Here is a 15,396-nt window from a genome sequence, read left to right as displayed (position 1 = left end):
CGGAAGACTTGTCTTGATGGAAAAGATGTTTTCACTCTTCTATCGACTGGTTTCAATAAGTGAGTGATTGACAGATGATTCATCCAATCACCTGTCCCTTTTTTTCTACTTTGAGATGCCAGAACTCTTCTTAAAAACACCTTGTAGGACACCCAGCGGCTCAAAGACCAAGTAACTCTCACCTGGGTGAGAGTCCTTAAAAACCTCTTTTACCCAAAGCCCCACGGCGCCCATTATCAGAAAAGAGAAAAGTAAGTCAAGTGACGTTACCTAAAGGATCTCCGGAACCACAACGTTGATTAACTTCATTTAAATTGCTGAAATACAGTAAAGCCTTGTGGGAAGCGTTATAGCCGAAAATAAAAAAATAAACGTACCGTTAAGTTTATGTAATTACATCTGAAATCTTCTCGTCGCACAACGCTGTAAGCCCATTAAAAAATATAATAATTTACCCAAAGAAATCCGGCGTTCCCCTTCAAGACCCTCGCCGTGTCACCGAAAGCCAATTAAGGCGTCGTCTGAAGTCGTGAGACGACGGAGACACCGGTTTGTTCTCAGAGAGGGGGATGAGTTGCACTTTGATGGCCATGAGGCGCGACTAAAGGAGGATTGTGGGTAATGCAGCGGGGGCTTCATGTGCGACCGCTGAATCACACGTTCCCGTCGACCGCCATAATTTACAGTAATGTCCATCACGAGGACCCGCTGAGGTCATTACAGGAATTAAATGCTCTGTGCATGTGTGTGTGTGTGTGTGTCTGTGTGTGTGTGAGAGAGAAAACAAGGCGAGACCATCGATCTGTCTCCCCCCCTCCCACCTGTCTGTCTCTCATCCCAACTTCCATCAAAGTTGGAGCTCATTACCGGAGGCGTGGCCCCAAAATGGCTCCCGTGAGGCTTTTGGCTGTGTAATGGCGGCTCCGGTTTCACGCCGCCGCTCAGCTGCGTGTGTGAACCGACAGACTTTTAGCTCAGTTTGCTCAGAGAAGCAAAGAATTTGTGATTTAGATGTTTTATTACATCACAAAGTCACTTCTGAACGTACGACTTTGCTGCCGATGTATGTATGGTCACAAATAACAGACTGTGTTATTTATTTAGGGAAGAAAACATCTCTCTCCACACTGTATTTAATGCATTTATGTATTGCCACCAGTCTAAATGTGAGTGATTCTCGCATATAATCAATAATCCTCCGTCGGCCTCCATCCCCCATCCCATAATGCACCGTGCCCCCTGCCACATGCTTTCATCATCCATCCTTTTTCTCATCTCCTTCTCCTCGGCCACCATTACTCCATCCTGCATGGTGGGAGTTTTGAAGTGCAGAGAAAAGGGAACATGATGGCCGTCGGACACACAAGAAGAAGAAGATTGCTTTTCATTTCAAATACTATGGAATCCTGAAGGAGCCGACATCCAATCAGACACGTCCGATGTTACAGCACGAGAGGTGAATCAGGTTTATATCGTGCCACGAAACTGCAAAAGGGAAAATGGCGTCTGCCTCCTGCACGCACTGTTTGATTGACAGCGGATCTCTTGAGAGAGCGGAGACACAACAACAGACATCAAGCACGTCGGCAACAGTCATGAATAATGAACGACAAAAGTCGAGGAACGGCTCCTAAAGATTCCTGCGTTATCAATGTTTCTCTCCGCTGCATCTTTCCATCCGCCCACCCACCCATATCTCTCTCTCTCTCCCTCCCCTCCCCCTCTCCGGGGTCTGGAGTCCTCTCATCGAGCCCCTGGTGACGTACGTGGGTTAGGGGAGACCCTGCGCGTCGTCTTCCAGGGGGCTTCCCCCCCCGCTGAGGCAGCAACGGGCACTTCCATACTGTACACAGACCAGTGTGTTGCACAAAAAAACATATGAAATATGCATTACGCTCAATGTATTATTGAAATCGAGCTAAGAAAAGTACAGCGAGATAAACAACAAAGTGAACGAGGAGAGAGCGGCGTCGTTGGGAAGAAGGAGAACATTATTAAAAAGATGTTTAATGGCGTTTCTCTTTCCTCGTTTTTTTTCCATCCCTCTTTCTGGCAGTGTGCAAAGTAATCATTCTGATTAGAGTACGGAGAGCAGGAAGATATCTGTGCATCACGAACACAACAGGAACAGAGGAAACAGTTACATAATCACACACACACACACACACACACACACACACACACCAGTGTGGAGCCTCACAGACAGCTTTAGAAGGGAATCTGTCGCTCAGCATGCAGCTCCATCATACATGTTGACGGTGACATGCTGGAGCATTTGTGTATAAACTGTCTATATATATATATATATATATATATATATATATATATATATATATATATATATATATATATTCTTCCTGAACAAATATATGGCAAACTCAATATTAACATTCATACACACGTGTATATCAAGAGTATCCGGGTTCAAAATGGTTCCACGTGGGACACGGACACTGGTGAACTGGGTGAAAGTCCCGTGTTTGAACCCTTGACCTTTATACGGCTCGCACAAACGTATTTGTGGCACGTCAGAAAAACGAATGTATAATCCAAGAGAAAATAAGTGCCCCGGAAACGTAATTTAGTTTGGCTCGACGTCGGGTCTTCATCATTTATCTTCTTCCGTCACTTTGGTCCCGTCTGCATGTTTAATGGACTTTAAATGAAATTATTGGCTGCCTTTTGCCTCCAGGCTCAAATAACGGTCTGTTGAATCACGTTGACTCTTTTCCTAGCATCTAACTGCAGGATCTACAACTAAATAAGCTCCTGAAAAACATACTACTTTTCATATTTTGAGTTCATACGAAGTAGCAAATAAAACTTCTGTGTACTTTTACTTTAAGTCGGATTTGAACCCTGAATAACTTCCACCCATAACTCTATAAGTGATACACGACTAGCGGTTGTACAGCGACTTCCTCATGATCCGAGCACACACACACACACACACACACACATTTGTACGCTGACGGCCGCCATTAGGAGCAATTTGGGGCTAAGTGGACGTGCCCAAGGACACAGCCGGGGATATATATATATATATATATATATATATATATATATATATATATATATATATATATATATACATATATATGTACATCACAATGTGTATCTTTGTGATGAATACATCATAAATACATGAATGTCATGAATCTCTCTTGCGCAATCCTGCCAGGATGAGAGTCTGATGACTGATACCCGTCTGCTGGATCCTCTGTGGTGTGATTCTGTTGTGTCTGCTTTCATCTTTTGGAAATAAAAAAGTAATACACACACACACACACACACACACACACACACACACACACACACACACACACACAACTTCAAAAACAGGTTCAGAGGGAGACGGATAGGCTGAGAGAACAGGGGAGAGAATGAATAGAGATGTAAACAAAGAGAAAGCGTGAGAGAGAGAGAGAGAGAGAGAGAGAGAGAGCACTGAACACACAGGCACAGGGAGAACGAGTTGATGACGCGTCATAGCAGCAGTAATGAAGGCAACATCTGGATTATAATCTGGTGTTGTACAACAGCATCTGGCACCCGTCTGCATGACAATACACACAATAACACAACAAGGAAAAAAACGCACAACGTACAAAACAATAGCTAAATTTTTTTTGCACTTTTATGGCTAAAATCTTCAGTTCAGTGAGGAATATCTGCACGCGTCTGTGTCATAAAATACAAAACCATCACATACACATGTGATGTTTTTTTCCCTGCGTATATTTTAATAGTTTAAAATGTTTTTTTGCAAATAACTCAAACGGGCTCAGACGAAGAGCGTCTCTAAATCGTTGTACTTTATTCTATTTCTTTATTCTACACCTGGCAGCGCTTCTCACACTGCGGAGCCACATTGACCTAGATAGGGGTCACACACCAGATCCAGGTCACACCCTCATCCAGGTCACACCCTCATCCAGGTCACACCCTGATCGAGGTGAAACACCAGATCCAGGTCACAAATGGCCCGCAGGCCACCTGTTTGAGACCTGATGTTGAGTGTGTGACTTTATTTGAGTATGAGGCGGGGTCTTCTGGGTCAGACTAATCACCTGCATGAAGATATACACAATGTATAAAGATATAAAACATGTATAAAGACACTAAATCTCCCTTACTTTATCTCCCATTAGTGTTTTCATAGCACTTTGTTACTATGGCTACAAATTAGAGGAATATCATGGAAGAGACGAATAAATAAACTAAAATAATCACAATCACAACAATGGCTGCTCTCTTCCGCCACAGAAGAAATGGGCTGCTGATACATATTTCATTCCGTCTCCATTATCTGCTGCTGACTGCATGCTGATGCGCTTGCTTCTTTTTATATTTGATTATTTATATTTTCGCGCGCATGTGTGTGTGTCGTTCTCTCTGTGTGTGTGTGTGTCTCCCGCTGTGCAGCTACGCCCCCCCCCCCCCCCCCCCCCCCCCCCCCCACCCCCCTCAACAGCCGGGCATCACGTCACGTGTCAGGACTCCCGGGGTCCTGGGCCAAGTTCCTCGGTGTCAGATCATCCACGGAGCTCCAGCAGAGCGCGAGCCGCACGGTCCGTCCTCCACGCGCGCATCTTCCGCTCCACGCTGCGTAACCAACACCTCGGCGAGGATGGACGGACGGGTTGCCTGGATGAGGTCGAGGATGAGGATGAGGACGAAGAACGCATCCAATTGATTCTTTGAATATACTTCCAGTGATTTTTTTTTTTTTTGTGGATTTTCTTCCAAGCGGCTCTCGGATTACCTTTTTGATCTGCGAGGAGCGAAAGAAGTGAGGAGGAGGTTTGAAGAGAGGAAGCTCCGGGTTGCTGGGCGCGCTGGAGACACGGAAAGTCACGGATCATGCTTATGGGAACTTCCGATTCCGTCTCGATAAGGTATTGTTTCCAGAATAAAGTTATTCTGTCTGCCTGTCATGTTTTATCACGCATCGAGTCCCGGAGCGAGTCCACTTTTTAGCGGCGGAAAAAAAAAAAAAACAGGTGATGAGCGCTCCATTCTCTCTCGGCGTTTTTTTTTAAATGTTTTATTCCGTTTGACGCGGTTGTAAATGTACTTTGGCACGTGCATCATGTTTGACATGTGCCCTCTTTGTCACACAATTCCTTCAGGAGAGCGCGCAACTGTCGCGAGCGTCAGATGCGCTTTTTCTCCCACAGCGACACAACAAAGCCCATTAAAAAGCCCTTAAAACAGAGAAAAGTCTGTCCGGTGGATTATGATGACTAATGTTCGGCTCTCGATTTATATTCCACTCAAATATAATAATCAGGATTAGTGTGGCATGTATTGTGTGTGTGTTTTTTTTTCCTCCTTTTTTTTTTGCGCATTCCCTGCCCACCATTGCGTGGTGTGGGCTAAAAAACCTCCAGTAGACCAGACACAGAGCAGTCCATCTGTTCCATCACATAGCAACAGGAAGAGCGAGAGATAGTCGGAAGGAAGAGACAACAAAAAACTAGTATTCTCATAACATCATAGTATCACAATATGAGTTTATTGCGTTATTCTAATGGATCCATGTTGGTGGTTCTAACTAAATGGTGCCACTGGAACATCAGATGATGCTCTGACTCCTTTAAACAGTCATCTTACTGTATGTATTCATCTCCTGCATCACATTACTATCACATCATTTGATGTTCCAACAAAGATTCCATTTTTTCTGTTTGTTCTTTTGATGTATTATGAATTGAGAGAGACACAGAACGAGGGAATGTTTGGACATGAATGCTCGCGTAAAGCTTCGAGCGCTGCCAGGTTAGTGAAGAAGGAATATTGATCATCTGAGTCCACATTGATTGGCCGAGAGTCATTTTGCAGCCGAGGGACTCGGCGGAGGAACCGGTCTGAGTGTTTATTTGGCTCGTTATGTGATTTGTCTGCTCTTTGCCTCTGAGTTGATCTCTCCTCCGCCCTCGTCCCTCTTCTGTTCCTCTGTCTGCGAATGTTCTCTCCTCCGTCTCCCTCCCTCTCTCTCTCTCTCCATCTCTCTAACCCCTCTCCCTCTGACCTCCCCTCAGAGTGGCTCTGCCTGATGCTCTATCATGACTGATGGCGAGGGGAGAGTGCGCTTTCAGTACGCAGAGAGCCCGGAGGGGCGGGAGGAGGTGAGGCTCGCGATACCGGCGCCCTTCAGGAGCGACGGCCCGGGTCACGATGTTGACCCTGGAGGAGTCGGAGGCCACGACGAGGAGGAGTCGGAGTCGGAGAGGAGTCGGAGTCGGAGGAGGCGCACCGGCCGGGGAGACGGAGCCGAATGGAGCCCCGAGGTTCAGGAGCGCGAAGACCGGGAACCGGAGCTGGAAGCGGACGCCGGACCGCCGACGTTGGGAGTCCGCATCCGGGCTCCTATCCGGGATCCGGACTGCGTCTCCGAGGATGAGGAGCAGCAGCCGTACCCGGCCCTGGCCGCCGTGGCCTTCTTCTGCCTGAAGCAAACCACGAGGCCCCGCAACTGGTGCCTCCGCATGGTCTGTAACCCATATCCTTTCACGGGCCGGAGACCTGTAAGCGCCCACACGGGTCCTCCCCCCTTCAGTAACAGGTACGTCATGCATTACGGTGCTGCGTCCGAGACGTGACGCTGCAGTCTGTTTGGAGCTTCCTCACGGCTTCACTACTGAAGCTCCTGTGAGACGAGAGGCAGCAGCAGGCCCCTCATCTGACAGCACATTAGTCCGACCGCGGGGCCCGAAGCTCCTTAACATGCCATTGTTTGGACACATGTGTAATGTAGGAACGACCGGCAGTCGTCTTGACTTCGTCTTCATCGTGGGATGAGTGGTCTGCGTTACTTTTGCTGAGATTCTCTCCTGCAGCCGGGTGGAGATTTGGATGTTTTTGTTTTGAGCGTTTCCGTTGTGTCACAACTAGAATGTGTTGTCAGGCAGTGAAGCCAGAGATCCTTCACTTGGTGGGGCAGAGGATGAAGAGGCAGAAGTTTAACCTTTTGCACCCCAAAAAAGGTTAAAGGTGCAAAAGGTTAAAGTACATTCACATACACACGAAAGTCACATTTGCTTCATGCAAATTAAGTTTTTATTGAGGGAATCCCAACACAGGGAATCATGATCTTCTCTGCTAGGACATCTTGTCTTAAATTGTATTTATCATTGTGTATGGGTTTATTTTCATGTGCTTTACCTGCGTTTATCTTCAGTGTGGATTTGAAGTGCTGGTTAACATCACCGGAGTTGTTTTTGGAGAAGATTCAAACACGAGTTATCCGGCCTGTATGTTTGAAGTTCCCCATCATTAATCGCACTGCGCAGATGAAATCATATCTTTGAGGTGACAGGACCGCTCTGCTTACATTTTTTTTTCAAGATGCCATTTTGTGTTAAAAAAAAGTGACATCAGCTTTTATCTGCTCGTCTGTTTGAGTATCTATTATTACCCCTCAGCCGAACATCCTGCCTGGATCATTTACATCTGTGGGATGTTTTAACACACTGGAGCAAAAAAAGAAAAGAACAGAATGTGCATCCAAATCCAAGCCCCATGAAAAAAAAAAGAAGAAAATTTTTTTTTGAAGATGAACCACTGCAATATTCTTTCATTCCTGATGCGGTGAGGTGGGTGGCGTGAAAACAAAAATCAGGACCTGAGTCATATTTATCTGCTAAGTACATTCCTGTGCACCCGGAAACTAATCCGCAGGGTACAAAGGGTGCAAAAATACTACATTATAAAACGCACACCAGACTTCTTCTGGCTCCCCGTGCCTTCCTTCCCTTTGTGCGTCCGCTCTCAGGCTCTCTGCACACGGAGGAGTTTGCGTGCCGCTTTGCTGTTTTCCCGAGTCGATGGCGGCTCGGAGACGGAGGTGTTCGGTATCTTTCGGAAGGGGGATCTTGACAAGATGTTTCACAGTCGGAGAAAGACGCTTGCGATCGTCGCTGTCGATTCACGAGCTGCAGAAGACGTAAATGTTTCATAATGGGACTAAAAAGCCGTGGCGCTCGTCAGCGTCGAGCCGACTCTCCTTCCTGACCCCTTGAACGTGAACATGGGTCAGAGTCCACCTGGATCATGTTCTGTCCTTCCCCGTGCAACACAAAGGGCTGATAAAAGAATATATATATACCGTAAAAGTCGGGTTACACGCCGCTCCTACCTCCAGTCAGTGTCCCCGCTGTAGCAAGCTAGTAGCAGCGTTAGCTAGCGTTGCTGCTAGCTCCCCGCTGCTGCTGCTACTGGTCGCGTCCCCTCTGCCCGAGTCGGGTGTCGAGCCGGGGCTGGGCCCGCTACCTTCGGTGGTTGTCGGGGAGCTAGCGGAGAGCTAGCAGAGAGCTAGCAGAGAGCTAGCGGAGCGCTAACAGGCGCGCTAGCAGGAGCGCAAGCTGGCTACAGTGGGGAGCTAACGGGGACACTGACCGAAGGTAGTAGCGGCTTGTAACCCGACTTTTACGATACATATATATATATATATATATATAATAACATAATAGTCGTATCATGCTGTTCAAAGCCTTATCTGTCAAACTCCATGTCCCCAGTTAATAACCCACAGCTCAAGGTATCCTCCACGATGTAATCAGTTTTCACCGATTGAAAAGAACTCTGCAGAAAGAGTAAACTGGTCTTCATGTGTCAGATGGCTTTGTGTGTTTTAGGGTGTTATTAGTGTCCTTGAGGAAAGACCCAATAGTTACACAGACCTTCTTAAAGCCGCTGGAGAGTCCCCGAGCAACACAAAGCATCTCCAGCTGCTCCGAGGTCTTTGTGGCCGACACACCGCTCCCCAAAGGGGAATTTGTTGTAGTGGAAATGAAAGCTGCGTCAAGCTCTCTTGCAGATCAGAGGTGCTTTTAATATATTCAATTAAAAAATATTACACAAGTCGTGCCGGCTGCTCCTGCAGAGCGAGCAGTTGCGTCTGAGTTGGTTAGAGAATAATTTAAAGCGGGATTGGATTGGCAAGACCTTTTTGGAAACCACACAAATGCACATCTTGTTGGCTGTTTTTAAACGACTACGGCATAAAGTGGCCGGGATCCTCGCCAAGTCTATTTCCTCTTACATGCAAGAACCTTCACACACACACACACACATATGCACAAACACAAACACACACACACACACACACACACACACACACACAGTCTATCGCAAGCCCTGAATGTGATTTAGATATTTCAAAGCTGAGACGGCGGGTATATGAGCGATTTCTTTTTTTAAACGTTTTCAGCGGTTGTATTTGAGCTCGTGCCAGAGAAGAGAAGTTTAAAACTGAAGGTACACGTTATTCTCACGGACGTTAATGCTGCGTTACATCACGTCTGCATGGATGTAGATACCTAGATGTGCTTTTTCTTCTTCTTCTCGGTGGTTGTGTGGACGCGTTTGTGGCCTGAGTGACATCATAACCTCGTTTAAAACTGGAACCAGGTTATGTCACACCGAACAGCCCTTTGAGCTGTATCCCTCAGTGTCTGCGAGTGTGTGTGTGTGTGTGTGTGTGTGTGTGTGTGTGTGTGTGTGCAGGACCCACTGTGTAAGCATTGCAGAGTTGGTGGTCCACAGTGGGCTATGTAAATATTATTCGCAGCATAAATGCTCCGCCACTCGAGCGCACAAAGACATGCACACAATGGTTTGAGTGCGACTCTTTTTGTTTTTTACCTTTATTAAACCGCCGTGAACCAAACTGCGTTGTATAGAAATCCACATTCCTGACAATCTAATCTGTATTTCACACGCAGAGATGAAAGCCAACTCCTCGTTCATCATGTTTATTACGATCACCATCATTGATCAGCTGACCTCTCTCTCTCCTGCACATTTACATCTTCGGATGTGCGGCGAATAAAATGCATCGTTGCTCATAATGCAATTACTGCAGCGAGATACGGATTTATTTTATTCACTGCTTCACTCGTGCCATAGATTTATTATTGGCTTTCACTTTAAACAAGACACAAAGACAATGTTTTTAACAAGGAAGTTACTTTGCTATAGTTCAAGCTCTGAGTTTTTAATGTCAGCTGCTGAGTAACAATAATGTGTGTGTGTGTGTGTGTGTGCTGGAGGCGTCTTTGCATAAGTGCTTTTTTTGTTTTGCACTGTCAACTATAATTTATTAGGGCTTTTATTTTGTTTTTTGTTGCATTTGACTGCTCAACATAATTTAACAAAACACCAAGAGGCAGAGGATGAGTGACAGAAACATAACATGGACGGAAATAGAGCCGCATTGTTGTTAACGTGCAGAGAACATCTGTCTCCAGCAGGTTCTTCATCTTTTGATGAAACAAATCCATCAGCAATAACTTTGATAATTGATTTGAGTTTCAAGTGAAAATGCAAAAAAAGATTATTTGATGTGACACAAGAGGGTTGACCAGAGGGGCGTTTACTAGATATTTACACAACGATAGTTTTGATGCGTGATCATCAGTAATGTGGATATAATTACTAAGAATAGAACAGACAATGAGATCACTTTACTGTAGTTTGGCCTTTAAAACCAGGAAAAAGACAATATTCATGTCATATTACGGTATTACAACATCCAACGTGAGTCCATATTTCGTCTCATATCCCAATTATTGGCTAACCATCGTGAGGAGACGAGTCCTTTTCTCATAGACGTCTTTCTTTTCGCAACCAGAGGAGTCGCCCCCTGGTGGCCACGGGGGGGACGGCAAATTCAAGACACTTTTCAGCACTGGCTTCACTTTTCTGGCACCTGGATTCAAAGTGTGGACGACAACACCCGGGGCTCTGTGAGCTCGTGACGCGGAGTCTATTCTGCAGATTAAATGATACTTAGATATTGTTGATATTGCACGGGGCTGAAAGCAGCTGCGTGTGTGTGTGTGTGTGTGTGTGTGTGGTCCTGACAGAGCCGGCCAGTTGATCGTGTCGTGCAGTCAATTACACCTGAATCGGCTTTTCCGGTGCCAGGCGGCATATTAATGCATCGCTGTTTTTTTTGTCTCCGTGATGCGTTAACGAGCCGGTTCAGGCTGATTAGACCAGATTCTGGGGGCCAGACGAGGTTAATCCATTACAGATGAGTGGATTCATCACGCTATCTGTCTCCATTAGTCATCCTGTACTCTAAACACATGGAGAGGGCCTCTCGCACTGCCTTCATAAATGAATACAGATGAAGACACACACCTACACACACACACACACACACAGAAGGACCTGTTGCGTTGGCTTGTTAGCTAAAGATCGGAGACATTTATTCACCACAATATTTTTTTATTGTGTTTTTTCTCATTTACCCCTTTTTCTTCCCTCAGGAAGATTACACATTGGTCATTTCTCCGTCCAATTTCAGTTTTCTTTTGGCGGATTGAACCAGATGTATGAAATTGGAGACATGCTTAAAGCCGTCTGGGTCGGAGGACGACCGATCCAAGTAAAAAAATCCCTAGCATGCCCGAGTCTCACTAAAATGTCGCCTGCATACGTGTTCAGCGTGATAAGAGGCCTCGCTGTTTACGCGGCGATAAAAACGACTCCTGATACGCTCGTGTCTTCCTCTATAACTCCCACGGTGATGTCATCCGGAAGGTCTCTTTCTCCGCGTTTGTGTCTCCAAATGACTTCATCGCTGCCGTCTGAGGGACGAAGAGAGATGAGAGAGTTGGCCTTGAATCCAGCAAGTTGTCCTTCTCCTACGGCCACTCAGACAAATGCAATCCCTTTCCCTCTCTGCCAGTTTCAGTGCTTGTCTGGCTGTATTTATATGAAGTGGTGCGTCTATGTGTGTGTGTGTGTGTGTGTGTGTTTGGTGACTCATTATATTTGGCCTGTGCTCATGATAACAGCAGATTGGGGGTCATGAGGTGTGTATCACAGCAGAGACAGAGGGATCCTGTCTCTCTGACGTGTACAGTCCTGGCACACCCTGCACAGTGTGTGTGTGTGTGTGTGTGTGTGTGTGTGTGTGTGTGTGTGTGTGTGTGTGTGTGTGTGTGTGTGTGTGTGTGCAGTATTTGTGTAGTGAGTCTAACTCTGCGTTGCGTTCTGTAATGGATAAGGAACAAACTTCCATTTTATCACTCAGTTAATTCAGTACACCAACAGCACCGAGTTACACAACCCCAAAACATGAATAAATAAATAAAAAACATACATGTTTGTTTACACTTGCTTTAAGTGTTGACACTTATCTGTAACTTCCCAGAAAAGCTCGTGGAAGAGCAACACAAACGGTTCAGTGCTCAACTTCCTGTTCAGACAAAAGTGTTTTTCACACATAAAGAATACATCAACATCCACATAGGAGACGTAAAGCACTTTAAGGGTTATGTGTACCTTTCAAAATAAAAGTATGCGCTGAATTCACTTTTTTTTTTTCATAAATTGTGCAGCAACAATTCCTTTCCACCTGTTTTGTGTCTGTGTTTCCTGTAATGAGAGCCGGTGCTGAGCCCCCGGCCTCGCGCTGACGGTGTTACAGTAACATTGGAATGGGTCACAGCCCCGAGTGCATCGCTACGGTTACTGTTCATGACTGTATTATGTAGCCAAACACAATAAGTACACACATTACGCTTCACTGGCCTCCAGGTGTTAGTTAGTGTTCATGTCTGAAAGTGCGTGCACAAGACAGTGTGTGTGTGTGTGCCCGGGATGTTAAGGTGTGTGTGTGTGTGTGTGTGTGTGTGTGTGTGTGTGTGTGTGTCGTGGGATTACTTCCAGTACAGTAGGATCTTTGTTTATCCCCCGGCTCGTTGTTTACAGACTGCTTTTGCAAAATGATCTGGAACTAATAGCTCTGACTTCCACGTGTGTAAACGCAGGGTGTGCAAGTGGAGTGTGTGTGTGTGTGTACTCAACTATAGGTGTGTGTGTACAAACCATGTGTTTAGGAAGTGACTCCCTCCTGCCTCAGGCTCTGAGTGCTCTCCAGAGTGTGTGTGTGTCTTCCTCTTGGTGTGTGTGTACCGCCAGGAGGGTGCTAGCTGGTGTCTGTGGTCGACAGACTCAACTTTTTTGGGGAAACTCGTCGATGCGACTCGCGGTCCGGAGAATACTCAGCTGCTGCTAGCAGCTGTTAGCTTAGCATAAAGACTGCACACAGAGCAACAGCTAGCCTGTTTTAAGCGACATGAAATCTCATGACAGAAACGGCTGAAAGGTTACTTTTCTTATGTTTATATTATGTTTTTTTTTAAATTAAGCAGCTTCTATGCTTTATCATAGAGTCTCATATGTATGTAGCTCTCAACGAGGAATTCAAAAAGCATATTTTCTCCTTATCGAGATCACAGGTTGTGGCTCATCAGAGCATCAGAGCATGAGTTTTGGAATCAAAGGTCAAAGGTCAATCCGAGTCCAGCTGGCGGCTGCTGGTGTTGAGGGTCTGTTGCCATGGCGACGCGCGGTGTTTGACGACGGCCTGGAAGTGTGTTCTGTGTTTTTTTTTCACGGCACCGCCATCCGAAAAAGCTGCTCTGTCACTCTCACGGGTGGAAATCCGTGCTGAGAGGAAAAAAGAAAGAAACTCTTTTATAATGACGCAATTATGACGGGAAACGTGCCTGTGTGTGTGTGTGTGTGTGTGTGTGTGTGTGTGTGTGTGTGTGTGTGTGTGTGAGAGGCATATTATTTAGGAGGATGGATGACAATGAAGAAGGGAACAAAAAAAAAGAACCGCCTGGGATAGAAAACAGACGGGTGAGGTCAAAGAGAGAGGTGAGGAAGTGGAAGAGCAGGATGTTGGAACAAAGGTGGGAGTTAAAAAATTAAAATAAAATTAAAAAAAAGTCCAGAGGAGAAAATGGATGAAAGGGATGAAGAGGTGATGATGAAAGAGCGGCAACGAGACGGACAGGAACACGGCGGGGAAATGAAAAGGACAGAAATTGGTCATTTGGATCCAATCTATTCCGCACGCCGTGTGTGTGTGTGTGTGTGTGTGTGTGTGTGTGTGTGTGTGTGTGTGTGTGTGTGTGCGCTTCTGTCTGACAAATTGGACAAAGCGCGACCAGCCAATCACAAGCGAGCGTGCAGCGACCAGCCGCCACCTCTCCGCTCCACATTGTGCACTTTTTATTTTATTGTCTTTCTCTGTTGACGGTTACTGCAGTGAAGATGCAGCGGCTCGCTCGTCCCCGAGACACAACTACACACTCCCTCCCTCTCTCTCTCTCTCTCGCTCTCTCTCTCTCTCTCGCTCCCTCCCTCTCTCTCTCTCTCAAAAAAAGCTTCTGCTGAATAATGGGAGCTCTTTCTTTGTTGCTCTTTCCTTCTGCATCCATTCTTTTGTCTTTCTCTTTTGGAGGCAGGGATCAGTAAACCAGTTTTTTTGTTGTTTTATTCCCAGTGTACTGCAGCGGGGGACATGCACACACACACAGACACACACACACACACACACACACACACACACACAGACACACACACACACTGATGCTCAAGGGTTCCTTTTTGATAATGAGACCACTTGGTGAAATAAATTGTCAGGGTGTTTCTTTCTCTCTCTCATCGTTCCACTCAGTGTCTCAGCATTTAACACAAATTGAATCCCAGGCTGTATTGATTCATAGGGACGTGTGTGTGTGTGTGTGTGTGTGTGTGTGTGTGTGTGTGTGTGTGTGTGTGTGTGAGTGTGTGTGTGTTGTTTTCTGCCGGTCAAGGGGTTGATCTGCAGGGGAGTTGAACTCAATAAAAGTGGATTTATTCTGTCTCCCGGTTATGGAATAGGCGGTGGAAAGAGAGTCAGCAGGTGTAATTGAAACGCAGGCGCGCCGCCTCGGATTCCGACCGCCGGCCCTCGTAGTGCATCTCCAAGCAACGCGCTAACACACTCACTCCCACGCACACCCGGAATCCTCAAGACGTGAGAAATAACCCGAAGAGGCGATAATGTATTTCTTCCCCTGGAGGAGGAGCCGGGAGGGGGCAGGTCAGCGCGGGCTCCCCGGGGACCCTGAGCCGGGCCGGGGGCCGGGGGCCGGGGGCCGGGGGCCGGGGGCCGGGGGCCGGGGGCCGGGGGCCCGGGGGCCGGGGGGCCGGGGGCCGGGGGCCGGGGGCCGGGGGCCCGGGGGCCGGGGGGCCGGGGGCCGGGGGGCCGGGGACCGGGGGCCGGGGGCCGGGGGTTGGAGACCGCTGGCGGACCGCCGCGGTAGAACTCTCTTCATTCATCTTCAACGGGACGCTTAGTATTCAGTTATGCTTTTAGGTCACATTGCTGTTTAGTTACTGCACTGCTGTTCCTAATGAGCCTTGTTGTTGTTGTTGATGTGCGTGTGTGTGTGTGTGTGTTTGTGTGTTTGTACTGTATGTGTGTGTGTGTCTGCGTGAAGCCGTTTCCCCACATGAGCTCCACATGAATAACCCAGCAGCCCTCGTCTTGCTGCTGATCACATTACTGTCTGAGAGATGGTTGGACTGACAGAGAGAGAG

General features: G+C 46.8%; 1 protein-coding gene across 1 annotated transcript in view; it reads left to right on the top strand.

The window, feature by feature from the left end:
• Window positions 1–6,068: 6,068 nt before the first annotated feature.
• The window catches only part of cacna1ha (calcium channel, voltage-dependent, T type, alpha 1H subunit a), a gene marked incomplete at both ends in the record, with an annotated part of 104,048 nt that continues 94,720 nt past the window's right edge, over window positions 6,069–15,396 (top strand). The window contains one exon of the mRNA XM_079233141.1: window positions 6,069–6,530. Within this exon, the coding sequence (XP_079089267.1) occupies window positions 6,069–6,530 (462 nt within the window). The remainder of the gene's footprint in view (window positions 6,531–15,396) is intronic.

The sequence above is a fragment of the Taurulus bubalis genome (genome assembly GCF_910589615.1).
Source record: "Taurulus bubalis genome assembly, chromosome: 17".
NCBI classification, from domain to species: domain Eukaryota; kingdom Metazoa; phylum Chordata; class Actinopteri; order Perciformes; family Cottidae; genus Taurulus; species Taurulus bubalis.
The sequence above is the reverse complement of the archived record's forward strand: the minus strand, read 5'-3'. Positions and strand labels throughout refer to the sequence as shown.